This window comes from Carassius auratus, chromosome 16, assembly GCF_003368295.1.
Source record: "Carassius auratus strain Wakin chromosome 16, ASM336829v1, whole genome shotgun sequence".
In the NCBI taxonomy this organism is placed as follows: domain Eukaryota; kingdom Metazoa; phylum Chordata; class Actinopteri; order Cypriniformes; family Cyprinidae; genus Carassius; species Carassius auratus.
Window position 1 is genome coordinate 7,250,192 of NC_039258.1, and position 18,566 is coordinate 7,268,757.

The window sequence follows — 18,566 nt, forward strand, 5'->3', positions numbered from 1 at the left end:
TCTTTTAATAAGATTTAGTTTAATGAGAAATTAAACTCTATTGTGTTTCACTGATCGAGACAAATAGCCATCATATAAATTAACATTGACTTTGGAAGAATTTCACTTTGATCTGAACATCAAAGAGCTCTGGAGGAGAGAGTGTCATCACTTAAGAAATGACAAATGTTTTTTTTCTTCTCTCTCTCTCTGAGGAGGGTAACGGACAGTCCGTGTAGACTGTATCAAACGTGTTTTTAAGGACATGAGCACTTTTCTGTGGTGTATATGAAGTGCTGTGTTTTGTAACACCTGTTTGTTATAAATCAGTGTATCTGTACCTGAATCAGGTGCTGCACACTTTGACCTCACCTGGGAGGCTTCTGGATAATCTGAGCCAAAAATAACGGGTGGAATAATACATTTAAGATAGAGACAAAAAAAATTATATATAAATAAAAGATTAAGTGCCACACCTAGTGGTCAAGATGGGTAAAACATTTCTTGGATTTCAAGCAATTTACATCTACTTTGGCATAGAAGCTTCTAAAGGAAACTGCCTCAGCAATCATTCTTTTTGCATTTTAAATGGTTTTAAAACTTAAAATAATATTAATGTCTTAAAAGCAAACTGTTATGTTGGATCTGAAAAGCGACATTAAGTTGTATTAATGTTTATATATAAAAATAAATTGCAGTCTTTTTTTTTTTTTTTTTTACTGAAACGTTTATTATAGCCCCAGTTATCATAAGAGAACCCCCTTTTTTTTTTTGCCTCTCACGTATGTATTAATGAGTTTTCTGAATTTAGTTATCTGATTTTATCACAGCTGATTAAAAAATTAAACCACTCTAAGTAGGTTTGCTGATCTTAGCAGATTTAAACTGGTATCCTGCCCGGGAAAGCTGGTGTCCAGCTGGTTTATTGAGTCACAAAGCTTGGCTTCTAGTTCCTACTAAAACCAGCAAAACCATGTTTAAGTTTTAGTACATTTTCCCCAACAGTATGAAACCAGTGAAATGCAGATTGTAGTTCAGGTCCTTTATATACAGTACTTTAAGTTGTTTTTAATGTGACGCTATAATATGATGGTGGTGGTGGGGGGGTAAATTTAAGATCAGTCCATAATACTATTAAGTTTAAGCCAATGCACTAGGACCCTGGGGCTCATGAGTAGTGTATAGAGACAGCGGGAAAAATTCCATTTGTCATCTTCTAAAACTTAAACAAGGAGGGAGGGGGGCAAACAGTCCTCTCTTACCGAGGGGCTTCTGAAAGTGCACCGAAAGCCCCACAAGATCTTGGAGTCTCCACGTGACAGCAGCGCCTATATAGCATCAGCACCAGTAGAGTGATACTCCATCACCAGCCGAGCACTTCAGCATATGCCACAGTTACACACACATCCTCATGCACCTCAAGGCTTTATTCTAGAGTTTTTCAGACTATTGCATCCATGTGTTTTCTCACTCTGTCTAGGGGACGAAGGGACTAAACTTTTCCTGCGAGAGGGATGCTGGATGTTCCAAGTCCGCTTTGGCAGTCGGAAGGAACTTGATGTATAGGCAAAGTTTCTCTTTTTTGGACTAAGTTAGACTCGCGCAGGTATTTTCTTTCGTTGCTCGCATCTGCTTTTGAGGGCATCCACCGCGTCCCGTTCGCTTTTGTAGATTCGCCAATTCAAGTATTTATTTTCATTTTCATTTTTTTTTTCTTTTTTTTTATGAATTAGTTCGCTCGCAAACCACGTTGATCCATCAAGGTGTATTTGTAACTCAAAGAACCTCAAGTTATAAGCTTTTTCTCTCTCTCCATAGACATTCACGAGACACTTTTTAGAGTTTAAAAAGCGCGTTTCGCTCTCTAAAATGACATTAACCGGTGGTGAAAGATGATGTTTTCTCTACCCCTCTAATATGTGACACAACTGAGTCTACACTTCTCAACTCACTGCTCCTCTGTGGAAAAATATACACATTGAAACCTCATATACGGACCTTGCAGGCTCGCGGCGAGTACCTTTGACGCTTTCTACCGTGAGTCGGGACAATCACACAGCCGCCCAGATGCAGTTTCGTCTGTTCTCATTCGCGCTGATCGTGTTGAACTGTGTGGACTACAGTCACTGTCAGACGCAGCAGTCTCACCGCTGGAGAAGAAACAAAAGAGGTGAGGGAACCCTGCATGTGACTTTGAAATATGCTTTATCAATGGTGTAATTAATCAGTCATTTAGCTGACGCTTCCTCACAGAGAGACTTACGGTCCACGTATGACAGGGACTGTCCCACCTGGTGTTACGCTACCAAAAATTACCATGGTAACTGTAGTTCGCTTTCAGAACCTTTCTGTGATTTGACTGTTTATTTATTTATTTTTTGAAAGACGCAATGGCAAGCTTCCACTGTTTTACAGCAGTATGAATTGTTAGTTATAGCTCTAATACTCTGACGAAAATGGTCTTTACCATAGTATTTTTGTAGGATGAGGTTCGCTGTCTTGCTCAAGGGTTCAGTGATGTTCCTCGGGGCACCGCAACTTCTCGAAGTTTTAGACTTCCACGTGTATGTTGCCAAAATGTTAAAAAATAGATCATTTAATGGTATTGACATAATGATGTGTTTTTAAGAATACACGCGTTGTTTTATTAATTTTTGTCATGCATTAGTGAATCCGAGAGTGCGCTTTTCCCCTACACCAGAAGATTTTTAGGAAGTTTACCTAAATTGAAAACATCAGGGTTTGTTGTAACCTTCAAGAAGATACTTTTGCATTCGAATTGTTTCAGCATCAGTTCCCGTCAGAGAATGCGCGGTGTGGTACCCTCATCCGTGAAGATTTTTATTTTAAAAGTATATTTCCTTCACTGGCATAGTGTTTAACTAGATTACGCCTTTAATTTGTTATAGATAAGGGCGTCTTGAACTATTCTCCAACTGAGATCGGTATAAAAGGCTTTAAAAACACTATTTATATTAAGAATGAAGCCTACATGACATAAAAATGTGGACAGCTGTTTTCTAAAAGGTTTGTCACTTTCCGGTCACATAGTTTAACATAGTAGGCTAATTATTTCTACATTCAAATTTAGCTAAATACAGAATTCCCGTTGGTCTGCAGATGTAACCATAGCAACATTACGCCGCACTAGTGCTTTCACTTGAGTAGCTACTCTACTAAGCCTCTGCGTATCATTTTATCATAGATTTACAACTTTATCACTTTTTAATATATATATTTTTTATCTTTCAAAGTTCTTAAGATATTAGACATTTGTGACCCTGGACCACAAAACAAGTCATAAAGGGTAAATTTGCCGAAAATTTTATTTATACATGATCTAAAAGCTGAATAAATAAGCTTTCCTGTGATGAAGGCTATGACAGTATTTGGCCGAGAGACAACTATTTGAATATCTGGAATCTGAGGGTAAAAAAAAAAAAAAAAATCTAAATACTGACAAAATCACCTTTAAAGTTGTCCAAATGAAGTTCTTAGCAATTCATAGGCTTATCACTAATCAACAATTAGGTTTCTATATATTTATGGTAGGAAATGTACTAAATATATTAAGTTAACTTAATATCTTTACTTAATATCCTTATGAGTTTTGGCATAAAATTAAAATCTATAATTTTGACCCAGACAAAGCCCAGTCTGTTGATAAAATCTACCACAACGACTTAAAACTGGTTTTGTGGTCCAGGGTCACATTTGAAAAATATGCTATAAAGACCTTGCGCGAATCCTGGAAAATTACTGACATTCTTTTAAAAAGTCGACAATCGAAGCCCTGATTTTATAATGCCAGATCTCATTATGAATCGGTTAGGTTGGTGAGTTCACATGTCTTGTTTTCGAGAACATCAGTGTACTGTGTGAATAATCTTAAAGATTCTGGAAAATTAATTCTCAAGTAGCTACTAACTGTTGATCAGGTGATCCTCACAGAGGGGCGCTGTCTGGTGGCCATTTGCTGAAAAGAGCTTTCCTTTTCCCTTTTCAAACGCACTGACCCTCCTTTTGCCCTAAGCTGCTTTTAATTGATCTCTCAGACAGAAATTGATTAAGCTTTGAACAACTGGTGCAAGTATAACAATCCACTCTAAAGAGCAGCAGGGATTTAACCCATCAGTAAATATGAGGGTTGTCTTGCTTGGCCAATGCATGTGGACACAAGGGGGCTGAAAGTCAAACATTTCAAAGTTCTCCATCCCTCCCCAAAGCCTCAAACCCTTGAACATTAGTCATTCATTGCATGTGACAGAACAACCGCCTCCCAATTGAACTTGAGCCCAAATAAAGACACTTGCTGACACCATGGCTGATATGCACTCTTAAATCCGCAGAGATGTGAATTGGGAGGCATTCATAGATTTAATCACATGCATGGCATGCCAGGGGAAACCTCTGCTCCCATCTGCAAATAATCAGCCAGAAACTGTAGTGAACCGGCACACAAGTTTTCAGCCCCACTGTTTTTCTACAAGATTTGCGATTTCAAATGCTATGTAATATAATTTTCTTAATAGGATCAAACTTGCTGGCAGAGGCAGACTAGTTAAGCATTTTCAGGGGGTTTGGGGGAGTTTAATGGGGAAAATGATGACAAAAGTGCATCTGGAGGTGAGCGGGGTCCTGTGTAGAGTATGTGTAAATGGTGATGCATTTGTAAAACATGCTTTGGTGGTGCAGTGAACTCGAAGTTTCAGTTTGTACCTGTGGACAGAAATGTGTGTGTGTGTGTGTGTGTGTTTTGTGTGGGCTGTTGTTGCAGAGAGTGACGTTTTGAAATGCCGCCAAGCTTTAGATTTGCTTCATTTCTATATTTATCATACTTACTGAGGGCTGCATCAGTGTTCAATTCAGTCTAAAATGCTGAAATGGTTTTCTTGCCCCGAGTATACTTGAGTCTTTTCTGGCATGCTCGTGTTCAATCTACAATCCCACATCACCCCAGCGACACGGTCAATCCTCTTGAACTGTTTTACAAGACTTTGTCTTAACCGCCTCACAACTGTATTTATTCTCATCAGATACTCCATTAAAGCTGAGCAGGAACGCATGACTTTTTCTTTTGTTTTTATTCATTGCTGCTTACATTTCAGCCGTTTGCATTCACACAGGCTTCCTCAGATGAATATAACAAAGCCAAAAGCAAGAAACGTATTAAATTTGCACCTCTACCCCCCATTCAGTGCTTTACGGATGGTAGTGAGTTTGCCATGATATCATTACTTGGCCTGGGGGTAATACTTTTCATTTTTATTTTCTGGCTAATGATGCCACCTGCTGACTACATAAAAACTGTTGGCACACATATACCAGCGCGGACCAGAGAACAAATTCAAACACATGACTTGCTGGTTTGACAAGCCGGAAGGGGTGTTAATGCTTTAGCCTCAGAGCTACTGCTCTGAAACATCAAAACAGCTGTTTTAGTATGTATAGGAACATAGAATGCGGTCCTTTCTTAGTGCACAAGCCATTTACTTGCACTTTAAGTGATATTCTGCATTACAGAAGGTTAAGAAACTGCTAGCGCTGATGAATGGTCCGATTAAGCTCATGGTAATGTCTATTTCCAGAGAAACACAGTCATGGTAATCCAAGGGGAAGTGGAGGAGAGGAAAGGCTTCACTCTATCACTGAGCTCCTCAGCTTCACCCTCAAGAGATTGGGGGAAAGCACCTGAATTTTAACACTATCGAACAGTTATATCTTAATCTGCTGGCAGCACACCGTGATTTGTCCCATTATGCCTCATAAGATTGCATATAAATATTTAATAAAGAAGTATGAAATGCAAGATGATCAGTTTATATGGTTCACAACTGAGTAAACCCAAACATGTTCCTTTCTTTCATTTCTGAAAAAAAAATAATTTGGAGGGAAAAGTAATAATTATGATATAGAAACTCGAATATAGAACTGTGAGATGTAAACTCAGAATTTAGATTAAAAAAATAATAATAATTGCAAGGAGTAAAGTCAGAAATCTGAGATTCTGAGTTAGCATATCAGTTCTGACCTTTTCTTCAGAATTGCGAGATATAAGCTTAGAATATGTGGGACATATGTCAAATGTCACAATTACCTTTTTTATGTTATTAAAACGGGCTTCAATAGATGACAGAATTGTCATTTTTGGGTAAACTATGTCTTTGCTGCATGCCAAAAAACTGGCCTGAGTTTAAAACCGCAAGAGCAGAGTTTAGGATGTAAAAGACCTCTTTGTTTTACAGTGATTAGGTCAATAAAATTTGTTCGGGAAGACATAAAAAAAAAAAAAAAAAAAAGAGTAATGACAAAAAGAACTGTTTAGCTATGCTTTGTACAAGTTTACCCAAGGTCCCAGGTTTATGGGTGTAAGTGTTAATGTTGGCTCTTGCTATGTTCATGCCACTTAATGTTCTGATGAAGTGTGTGACAGGATGGATGACTCCAGAGTCTCTTTATAAAAAAAAAAAAAAAAAAACAATCTGCCTCTTTTTTTTTTTTTTTTTTTGGAAAATGTGACATGTCGTTTCATTCTAATCTATAATTTAAGTGATGTTCTATGGAATTGACGTTCATTTAGTTTCATCAAGTACATCCAGCTCTCTCACCCAGCCATTCATTCTCATAGCCAGGAGTGACTTTTTTTATTCCAGCAGGTTAGACGGAGTTGGTGGTGCTCTCTGTGCCCCTCTCCTGTCGCAACGCAGCCTGCCGTCCATCTGTGGCAAGATCGCTTTGGTGAATCTCTGCATGTGCGTGAGAGAAAACATCATTAGAAGAAGAGTTTATACTGAGGGAGGGATGGATGGCATATTTGAGGAGATCAGTTAGAGATGGTTGGAGCACAATCACCTGAGACAGATTAAATCTTTTGATGTTCTATATGATGAGACTTCCTTCTCTCGTTTTTGTTTATCACTTTCCCCTTTCAGGTATCCTGTACCCTTTTCAAAATAAAAGTTATTTATTGCCATTGATGGTTCCATGAAGAGCTTTTAACATCCATTGAACCTTTTTATTGCAAGGTTGTTTTAGTGGAAATAGACTAATAATTATAATGAATTAAGATAAAATGGTTCTTTAAGAACTATTCACTGATAGGTTCTTTGGGGAACCTAGATGGTTCTTTAATGGCATCACTGTGAAAACCCGTTTTGGAATCTTTTAAGAGAGTATCTGCATAATTTGGTGCTTGTTTATATAGATACAAGTGGGGCCACTTTTTTTCACTGGAATTTGTAAGTCTGATTGCATAGAAAAGTAATTAAAGACATATCCCCATATCCTCTTTACGATTAACTATTCACTATTAACTCAATTAACTAATATGACATTTGCACAAGATCGGGCATCCAAATGCTTTCCTAGTCACTAGGGTGCTGCCTCATGTTTCAAGCAGAGAACTGATGAGCACTGAATGCATGCAGCTGAGAAGGGTTTTGTAACACTTTCCACGCCTTCATTCATCATATCGCAACAGAGAAATACCCATTATGCATACACTTAACATACACTTGGGGATCCTCACCATTGGCCCCAATCGTTGTCATCAGAAGATCCCGTATGTTGGCAAAGCTAAATGCCAAACAGATGGTTTCCTCTCGGGCTACAATTCACCACGCTGTAAAGGTTCATTTTCGGAAATGTGAAATAAAATCGACTTCTTATATAAATCTTATTATAATAAGCTCCATATTTCTCGATAGTGATTGAAAACTGTGGTGCCAGAGACAAAAGGTCCAGTGTGCCTTTTAAATTCCAGGGAGATATTTTTTATATGTTCACCTCTGTTATTTCCTCAACAGCCAGCTCCCTGAAGTAATTTTACTTTAATGCATTTCTTATAAGGCTGCTAAATATGGTAAAGCCTGTTGAGTTTGATTATCTTGAGGTTATTGAGCAGTAAAACTGTTGAATACTGGACTTGTTTCCAAGATGTGAGCATATAACACAAGTTGTTTTAACATTAAACAAATAGTTTAAAATAGTAACTTGAGTAATACAATGATTACAATGAAACTAAATGGTATTGATGGTATTCCATTGTATCAATTTGTCACCATTTTAGGATGGCATATCCAGTTAAAAGTAGCCCGCTGCATTCTGTTCTGTTTCACCCTTTCTTTTTGGTTTTGAATGCAAAAACGCATAATGTACATTTGCACATCTGTACCATGTGTGTTTTTGAAAAGCATTGCTTTTTACATCAAGTACTGGTTTTACTTGGTATCATCTGGACACTTGATGAAGTGAGACAAACATTTTGCATGTCACAGACATAGCCTAGTTTTGCCTGTTCTGTGACAGATATTCGCTCTGTTCCAAAAACTAGTGAACTTCCTCAATAGCCAGCATTTTAAGACATCAAAAGTATATTTCCAACTTGTCTTTTCGGAAAAATTTGGATCTTGATTATGCTTCCTTCTGATCTGACAATTCTTTTGCCTGTTTTACATGTTTGTCCATCATGTAGAAGCCAATTTTAAAATGGATTTCAAAAAGAACATTTATAAATATACTTGTATGCACATTAATCCATTGTGTTGCATTAAAACAGAGTGAAATGTAGAGGTTTTTAACCAATTCCTGCCTTCTGTTGAGCCTTCCAAATCACTGATCATGTGGAGGTTATGTTTTAGTTAGAATGCTGTTCTAGAATGTAGCTGCCTATGTAGATAAGTAGGCAGTGAGGAAGCACACTACATTTTGGAGCAGAGCTTGAACGTAAAGAAACCTTGCTGGTCTTTTGCACTGTACACTTCCATATGAATCACTCACCCCTCCCATCCTGATCCAGCTATATGAGAAAGGACAGGAGAGCACAGACAGGGTAATGGAGTGTCAGTTGAGTGTGCCGGACATTTTGAAGAATTTAATTGGTGGTTCAAAGTGCTTTGGAAGGGTTGGAGAAATCGAACTGCCTTGAGTAGGCTCTTTGTGTTCCCAGGCCTTGCCAGGTTCTATTCTGTACCGCATTTATGTTCGTCCTTTGCAAGAACATCGGTCCGTGTGTGGAGGCCTTCTGTTGTACCTAGTCCGAATCGATAGCCGAGGCCTTGTTGTAACATGAGCTCTAGAGGCTTCCTCAGACAGAAACACACATACATATGCAGGCGTGTGAGGTCTGTCTCCTGCTCTGATGGATATTTACATCCACGCCTACACAAATCGTTGGAACAGCAACAAGGGGGAGCACTGGGCTGCCGTTTCCCCCTCCCCGTCCCACTAACACCCGACAGATGGACAGGCCTCCTCCATTCCCCTGCGCCTGATAGGACCTCTAATTACGCATCCACACCACATCAAAACAGCCATCCACACGCCTTGCTTTCAGTATGGTGCGGAAGTGAGCCGGTCAGGGGCAATAAAGCTACATTGCTCGCTTGTAATTTGTCCGTGAATTGAGCTTGGGTCTCGTCCCCTTTGCCCTGTCATTGTGCCCGTCTTCATTGTGGGTCTGGGTCGAGGACGTCTGTACTTTCTAAGAACTTGGAAGGGAGGTAGACACCCTGCCTGCTGCCTGCCTGCCTGCCTGCCTGTGGAACCCAGAAGCCCTGGTGTGGTTTTAATCAAGGCCAGGCATGGTAGTCATTATAATGCCCTGGCGCTAAGCTCATTGTCTTTCTTTGTCTCTCTCCCACACTTCCTCTCTTTCTATGAGGATTCAGCATGCATCTCAGATGTGAAGAGGTCCTCAAGGGTCACTAGCCGTTGATGAGAAAGTGAGTGTCAGCGGTTTGAGAGCAGTAGCCAACATGTATCTGTAATCAGCGTATTTGTTTGCGTATTGAGTCATGAGTCATATGCAACCTCGCTTAATGCAACAGAACTAAACAAAAAGGTCTTCAAAACATTCTGTTCTCTATTATATAATAAGCTGTGTGCAATTTTTGCAATGGGAAATAGGAAATGAATGGGCGATTCTGTGTCAATCTTATGAATTTGTTATGGCTAGGAGTATAAAATGCTCAATTAACTTCATTACTATCATGCCGTCACTTACATGGTTTATAAGTTCTCTCTCACAGACTGAGGTATTTGTTCCCTGAAGAGAAAAAGTAACCTTTTACTTTATATATATATATATATATATATATATATATATGTGTGTGTGTGTGTGTGTGTGTGTGTGTGTGTGTGTGTGTGTGTATATATATATATATATATATATATATATATGTATATATATATATATATATATATGTATATATATATATATATATATATATATATATATATATATATATATATATATATATATATATATATATATATATATTTAGAGAGAGAGAGAGAGAGAGAAGGTACACATTGATGCATGTCAGAAAAATATTTACTAAACTTGCGTTATACCGTTTTTTTTTTTTTTTTTTTACACTAATGAAATTAAGTTTTAATCCTGGAAAATGTATAACAGTTCCACAAAAATATTAAGTAGCACAGCTATTCTTGAGCATCAAATCAGCATATATATATATATATATATATATATATATATATATATATATATATATATATATATATATATATATATATATACATATAAAATCCTTACCAACCCCAAATGGAGGGGTCTTACATCATTACTTTTTTTTAGAATAAAATTTACATACTTGCAGTTAAATATGTAAGGAGTTCAATATTGACTTGAGTTTTATATATATGATTTCCGAATGACACATCAGAATCCAGTTTTTCAACGAGCTGTGTGATAACAGGAAGATTCAGTCTAGCAGCAGTTATTGTAGACTGTTGTCTTTGGTGATGTTGGTTCGTGTGCACGCATGTTATGCAGTCTGGCATTGTGCCACCTAAATAGGAAACAACTGAGGGAGAAAAGCCCTGTTTTGTGCTTTGTAATCTGTTGCACATAATTTGGGGAAATTCGCAAGCTTGAGTTATGATTTTAATTTGCATGTGGCCTTGAAACGCATTCCTCAGCCTCTTCAGTTTCAGAACACAGAGGACTTCAATTGTGGTGAGTTTATGCATTGTGCGACTTCAGTATATCTCTATTTTTGTCCCTTTATTTTCCATTTGTCTTTAACTACCGACCGAGTAGTAGATATTTAGAGGGGGTCAGACCAGAGGCAGGAGAGAATGGTAAAGAAAAGGTTAGGGAGGAAGGGAAAGAGAAAATATCCTTGTACATTTCACAAATTCCTCCTTTTTTCATCCTCTCAGTTATCCACTTGTATTACATCTTGGCTTACTACAGCTGTGTATTATTTTATCTGAACCAGAGCCAGACCTCAGAAGCTCACCGTCTTCTCTTGTGTAAACAGCTGTCACGGAGAGGACGGTACGTTGGAGGTATCCGCAGGCAGGGGTCACATGTAGTTTTCATGTTCATGTGCTAATAATGGATGTGGTGGCGACACTCCAGTAATAGACACTACTAGTTTGTCATTGTAATAAACATTGTCATTGTAATTAACAAGAGCCTGTTTTTGCACGTATTTACATTTATTTAGTCCGCAAATTCATTCAAGTCAATTTTAATCTTAATATATATAGGCACATTTTGTTAACTTTAACTTTAATGTTTATAAGCATAAAAATATTTTCTTTTAGTGACTGTTTAGGATATTTTAAGAACAAAGTATTTTACATAAATGAGTTACACATTCTAAATGGCATATCTAGTTCAGTTCTTTTGTGTATTTGTTGAATTTTCTGAATGGCCATTAAAAAGTTTTGGGTTGGTAGGTTCTTTCGATATTTTTGCTAGAAGTCACTTATCTGCTTACAAGGGCTGAAGTTACTTGAGCAGAAATATAGTGAAAACAGTAATATTTTGAAATATTATTACATTTTAAAACAACTGCTTTCTATTTTAACATATTTCAAAATGTAATGTATTCTGTGATGCCAAAGCTGAATTTTCAGCGGCCATTACTCCAGTCTTCAGCATCACATGATTAATCAGAAATTGTTTTAAATGCTTATTATTAAAACCATTATGCTGCTTATTATTTCTGTGGACACCGTGATCCATTTTTTTCCTGGGATTTTTCTTTTTTTCTTTTTTTTTTGATAAATAGAAAGTTCAAAGGAACATAATGTATTTGAAATAAGACATTTTGTAACATTATAAAAGTATTTTATAAGTGACAGTGACAGATTTTTTTTATCAATTCTGTATCTTAATAGAATAAAAGTACCGACTTCTTTAAAAAAAAAAAAAAAAACTAGTGTAAGTTGTAATATTATGTTAATGTTGTGTATGTAGTTAATTTATCTTTACAATGACTGCAATGTTGTCTTATCATTTTGTCAATAAACATTTTTAGCATAAAACTTTGTCGAGATCAACACCGCTTTCATGTCTCAGAGGCAAAAGAAGAAAGTTGCATGATGTGGCCAAGTGTTTATGGGAGTACGGGGCCGTACAGGGGCCCTATCTGAGATGTATCTGGCTGCCAGACAGGTCTGTTTTGGTAAGAGCAAGAAGAGGTTGAAGTTGAGTGATTATCATGGAGCTCTTTAGTGTAAGCTCTGCCCTGGGGAGCAGATGAGACGAGCGGCCATTACATAAAACCCTGCCCTGGTGTTCATTTGTATCTGGAAGTGTTCTGGCATGTCCTCGCTTGCCAGGTTTTCACAGGGATTTGACAAATTTGTAACAATACACGCAGATTTTATACATTGTGCCACCCATGTGTGCAGGAAACCGCAACTGTAGAACCTGTTTTTGTTATTTTCAGGCTTACGCTGATCGTATGCATGCCGTTTTTGAAGTCGATGGAATGGGTGTTGCGTGGTATCCTGTTGAATTTTTGCTTAATTAGCTCAGTAGAAGTTTTTGGAGGGTCTGCTGCAGCTATTTATGGAGTAGAAGACTCAGTCTTGGGCATCAGGCTTTGAAGTCCCCTCTCAGTGGTTGGGACCATATGAGGTTCCTCGGCATGTTTCTGCCTGCCACCCCCGTGGTGCTCTCCACTTTTGACCCTATGGATCACTTCTGATCTGGCCTGGTAGGGAAGGGTTTACCCAGGGAGGTGGAGAAGAGGTCTCGTTAAAGGGTTAATGAGGTAATACCTTTCATGTTCCTAGCATAGCGCAGATTAAGGCGTGAAGGCAAACAATAAAGTTTTAGAGGGAGGTCTGCTGGATAGTGTGTGGATGAGTTTTATGTGCAGTCATAGGTTTAAACTTAGTTTAGAAGTGTTTACAGTTACTAATACTCGAACAGAGATTCAAACAATACCTTGATGGTTAGTATTACATTTATCGTGTAATTAATCTATGCTAAGAATGTGAATGATTCCTCAAACTATGTAGCTTGAGAGGAGGTGTGCTGTTAATTTTCCAAGCAATTTGACAATATTTTTGCTGACAGATGACAAAATGAAAGGAAACCCCAGAACTGAATTATATCTGACCAGAATATAATTTAGATCGGTGGGTAGCAACCGCACAGCAAAACACCAAAACCCACCAATACCACTCATGTGCATTAGTTCTCAACCTTTTTGACTCCAAGACCAACAATATTTGAAGGAGTTTTAGAGTTTGGCATTTTTAGAAGAACATATATTCTATGGTGTATTAAGAGTTTTATTACTTTACTTATCCAAGTCTGGAAATCACTTGATAGTTCTTCTAAACATGTATGACTTAACATTTATTTATTTTTTTCAAGTGCCAAAGGAAATATTTTTTTTAATGTCTGTGAATTTAGATTTTCCCCCATGAAAGTCAATGTTGTTTGGACCCCAAAGTTATTCCCAGCAATTGTTCCCAGGTCGCTAGATTTTGCCCCTTTTACACTGCCAATGATTTCTTGGAATCTGTGCGAGCGTTCACACACAGACACGTAAAGGTCCCGTCATTACACGTGACATCAGGATGTGATATGTAATGTATGAGTCGAAAACGCTAGGCATGTTAACTTTCACTTAAGCTGGCGAACAATCTCAGCTTCAGCGCGGATAGTGAGGAGCTAACTGACCTTTGCTTCATTACAGTTTGCACATATATTTTCATCACGAACGTTGATCTGCCTTCAAAACACCTGGTAAAAGAGTTGCACCATAACATGCGTCATTACTACGACAAACCTTTTACGGCATTAGTTCTGGCTTGTTCACACAGATCTCATTCTGGGACTGACCCTGGCAATGTTACTAGAGCCCCTTTCACACTGCCATTCCAGCAAATACACGGGATAAAGTGTTCCTGCAATTGCTAACGGGTCGCTAGATTTTGCACTTTCACTCTGCCAGTGATTACCCGGGATATGTGCGTGCTTTCACACACAACCCGTAAAGATCCCATAACGACACGTGACATCAGGGCGTGACGTGTAATGTACGAGTCAAAAACGTTAAACGTGAAATACTTTCACTGAAGCAAGCGAACCATCTCGGCGTCAGCGCGGAAAGCGAGGAACTAACTGATCTCCGCTTCATTAGAGTTTGCACATATCTTTTCGTCGCGAATGTTGATCTTCCTTCAAAACAGCCGGTAAAAGAGTCACACAATAACGTGCGTCATCACTTCGACACGGCATTAGATCTGGCCTTTTATTCACACAGCGCTCATCCCGGGTTGAACCCGGCAATGTTAGTAGGTCCCCGACCCGGGTTCAATGGCGAAATCAATCCCAGGACGTGGTTGCTTTCACATAAAAGGCGAGCCGGCAATGTTCCGCCAATATGCCGGGTCCGACGTGCAGTGTGAAAGGGGCTTAGGTCCCCAACCTGGGAACGATCCCGGAATCAATCCCAGAACATATTTGCATTCACACAGGAGGTGATCCGCCATTTTTCCGGGACTAATGTGTAGTGTGAAAGGGGCTTAACTCATACAGATTTGGAATGACATGAGAGTCAGTAAAAGACAGAACATTTATTTTTGGGTAAATCATCACTCTTGCATAACTTTGTATTGGATTGTAGGATTGCAGTGGTATTATTATAAAGTGGCATGAGATTGGACCACTGGCAGATGTGGAAAAGGAGGGTCTTGTTAGGTCCACTAATGCTCAATGGTGTGAAAAAATCCCAGGCACGCTGTTTCTCTGATCTTTGGCCGTGACGTTGCTCTTTCTCCATGCAGGGAACTCACAGCCAGCTCCTTAGCATGTGTGTAGAACAGCATGTGTGACTGAATTGCGGGATTCAGAACCCATTGTGCCACAGGTGTGAAAATTAGGTGTGAGGTTTATGTGTGATAAATTACCAACAGGTGTGTTAATTTTAACTGTTCCACTTCCCACCCTCTCCACCACCACCCTCCTGTCTTTGCTTCTGTACCACTTTCTTTACACTGTTATCTTTTGAAGCATAAATTAAAGAGTTCAATATAGATTAATTCAATTTAATAAATGTAAATATAATCATTAACTAGTAATGATGCCAGTGGAAGAAGAAAATAATAAAATTAAGTTTATATTCAAGATGCATTCTCTCTCTTTTTTTTCTTTTTTTTTTTGGTATATCTTTTTTATCTTCCTTTTCTCAGATCCACACCTCACCTCTTCTCTATAGGCCTGAGAACATAACAGAACATCTAACTCTGAGAAGAATTTATGGAGTGGAAAAAGTAGCTGACTTCCAAATTCCATTCCAAAAAAATAGTGAGCTGTGCAGAAACATACAACACATTTTCTCACACACAGCTCGTCATGACAGATTGCCTTTTGCAACTTACAGCACCTGCATATCTTTGGTCTACACATAAAGCAGTCTTTTTTTTTATGTGTACGAGATGCATAACAGGCAAAGTGCTATTTCATCTCTCATTCAAAACACCCATTGTTCCTTTGTGAACTGAAGGCAGTTTCAAAAGGTGTCAGCACATGAACAACCATTTCATTGTATTTTTACATTGTATTCATTTTAACGGGAATTTTCAAATGGAATTTACAATATGGCAACTCTTTCATACTTAATTGCAGCCTACTTGAATTTAATGTGAATCACTTTTCACAACCCATTAATATAAGTAGTAATGTAATGTAATTAATTGATTCCTTTTTTACATCTGTTTCTTTAAACTCTTTTTCTCATGTATCATCTCTCGCAGGTTATGAACAAAAAAATGTCAAGACTTTTAATCAAGTAAATGTATAAATGTTTTATCAATGAGGAAATGTTATAGCTCAGTTTAAGAGTAAGAGTTGAAATTATTGGCTACCTTAACCATATTTATTACTACTTGAATGATTAAGACAAGTCAACAATAATCAGTCCCTGTGTGTGTGCTCTACAATCTATCTGTGAACTAAAAAGCCATGCCAGGGTATTAGTATACAAGTCAGCAGGTTTGCCCTCAGGTTCCCTGAATCCATTTTTGTCCTACACCAACTGCAAGCAAACACTAACTCCAGTACCAGCTGCCCGAGCTTAAAATGTATGTTTGGATATCAAATCTACCAAATCAATCGCAGTGATCCAATCAACAAACCAATCGGTGCTTGCCATGTCTCCCGGGCCTGTATCATTGGAACACTCTCACTAAGCTAATAAGCCAGTGCAGTGAAACAAATGTGTTTGCTCAGACACATGGTGCAGAATCATTATAAGTAATGGGATTGCCCTAAATTGTAAACATATGCATACAGTACAATCTGTTAAAGTAAACTGGAGGTGGGTGTGGGTGTGTGGGGGGGCATGGATGCCTAAATCCTGACTATTTCCAGCTGCAAAGTAGTCGGAGGTGAAGTCCAGCATATTTTCTGCTAAATTGGAAGAGAAATGTGCCTGTAGAGCAAAACGTACTCTTGCCATATACCACCATTCTGGCTCTGGTGTATTAATCTTCAGCTAAGTGTGATTTCCATACCCATGACCATGACAAATAAAGTCACATGCAACAAATGCGGGTGGATTGATGCAGTTTTCCATGTACTGTCTTCAACCATGTGGAACAATGTGGGGACTGGCACACTTTTAGTGGATGATCTGAAAGTTTTATTGCATACTCCCAGTTTCTTTTCCATTATAAGAGACGAGCGTTTCTGATTCTAAATGCATGGTTCACCCAAAAATACTTACCCTTATGTTGTTCCAAAGCCATATGGTTTTCTTCCTTCCACAAGTGGAGATTACAGTTGAATAGTGAATTGTGACTGAGACTGTCATTCAGTCTAACATCTCCTTTTGTGTTCCACTAAAGAAAGTTCATATAAGTTTGGAATGACACAATGAGTAAATAATGACAGAATTTCAAAATGAGCCAGGCGATGAAGACTGACTTCATTCCCAGTAATGTGAAGCTTATTGCTCAATAACAACTTTGAACTTTGAATGGTCTTAGTATACTTATCATATTTTATCACTTTGTGCTCTGATAGATTAGTGTGGTGGATTTTGATTGATGGTTTTGATTGGTGATGGATTGTTGAAATATTTAATAATAATTTTTGCTAATTGAAATAAAGCTGAATTAAATAAAAATTTAGATATTAGAAGAACCATAAACTGAAAAACAATTGTAGAAATTTAGTCTTGGCAACTACCTGAAGCAAAATTGAAGTTGAGTTGAAGTACTAAATAAATAAATATATATATATATATATATATATATATATATATATATATATATATATATATATATATATATATATATATATATATATATATATATATACATGGGTTCGATTCCTGGGGAAACCACACGGGTAAAAAAAATTAATTATATATATATATATATATATATATATATATATATATATATATATATATATATATAAAACACCATTATAACAATGTCATGTAAATCATCTGTAAAACTTTGTATAATATTAAGAAGAATCAGACTGTAAATGATCCCACTAATATTTAACTTAGTAGGAGTGTTATGCCATGTGCGAAGAGGTAAATAGAATAATCTTCATATATTTGTCAAACAATTCTCAATAGTTGGAAGAACATCAAATTAGCCACAATGTTGCAGATACTGTACAATGATTCTTCATGGTTTCCTCTTCCCCTTTCAGTGTTTTTTAACTTTTTACAACTATTGAATCTTGACAATATCATATGACGCATGATATCATCAAGATTTTAGAGACAGGGATGTCGTCATGAGATGATGTCAAAGGCTTTTGTTATAGTGTGAGAAAGAGAGATCACTGGAAGTTGTTGGCAGTGTTTGTTTGAAGTGGGGGTTTGCCATTTCTTCCCGGCCCAAGGCGATGAACGTCACGGTTGTTTGAGAGTCTTTAAACATACCTTAGACAGTTTTTTTTTTCAATTGGATCTCACTCACATTGCAATTACTGTTGATCAGGATTCAAAACAAAGCCAGCCAAAGCTGAATGAAGGCATCAGACTCCAACAATGCCATCATATGTTGTGTTATGAGCTTGTGATTCGCATGAATGGAGGACCAAGAATTTTGCGTTTACCTGAATGAGCCACAGTCTCCCCACAGAAACTGGGCACAGTGAAACGAGCACAGATTATTGTTGGCCAGATATTTCACTCCTTTCAAGTTACATTTCATTGCACTATTGTCCGCAGATGAATATTTGTCAGCAGATGGATGCCTTACCTGTCATTTGATTTTCTTGAGAGATGATGTCAGCAGTGATGTGCCGATTATAAATGAGAGAGAAAAGTAAGTGCCCAGAAAAG

The 18,566-nt window shown here is 37.8% G+C and overlaps 1 protein-coding gene across 1 annotated transcript in view; it reads left to right on the top strand.

Annotated features, from left to right (window-relative positions):
* The first annotated feature begins 381 nt into the window (after positions 1 to 381).
* Positions 382 to 18,566, top strand: part of LOC113115957 (R-spondin-2) — a 53,456-nt gene continuing 35,271 nt past the window's right edge. The window contains exon 1 of the mRNA XM_026283707.1: positions 382 to 2,149. Coding sequence (XP_026139492.1) covers positions 2,047 to 2,149 — 103 coding nt within the window. The 5' untranslated portion in view covers positions 382 to 2,046. The remainder of the gene's footprint in view (positions 2,150 to 18,566) is intronic.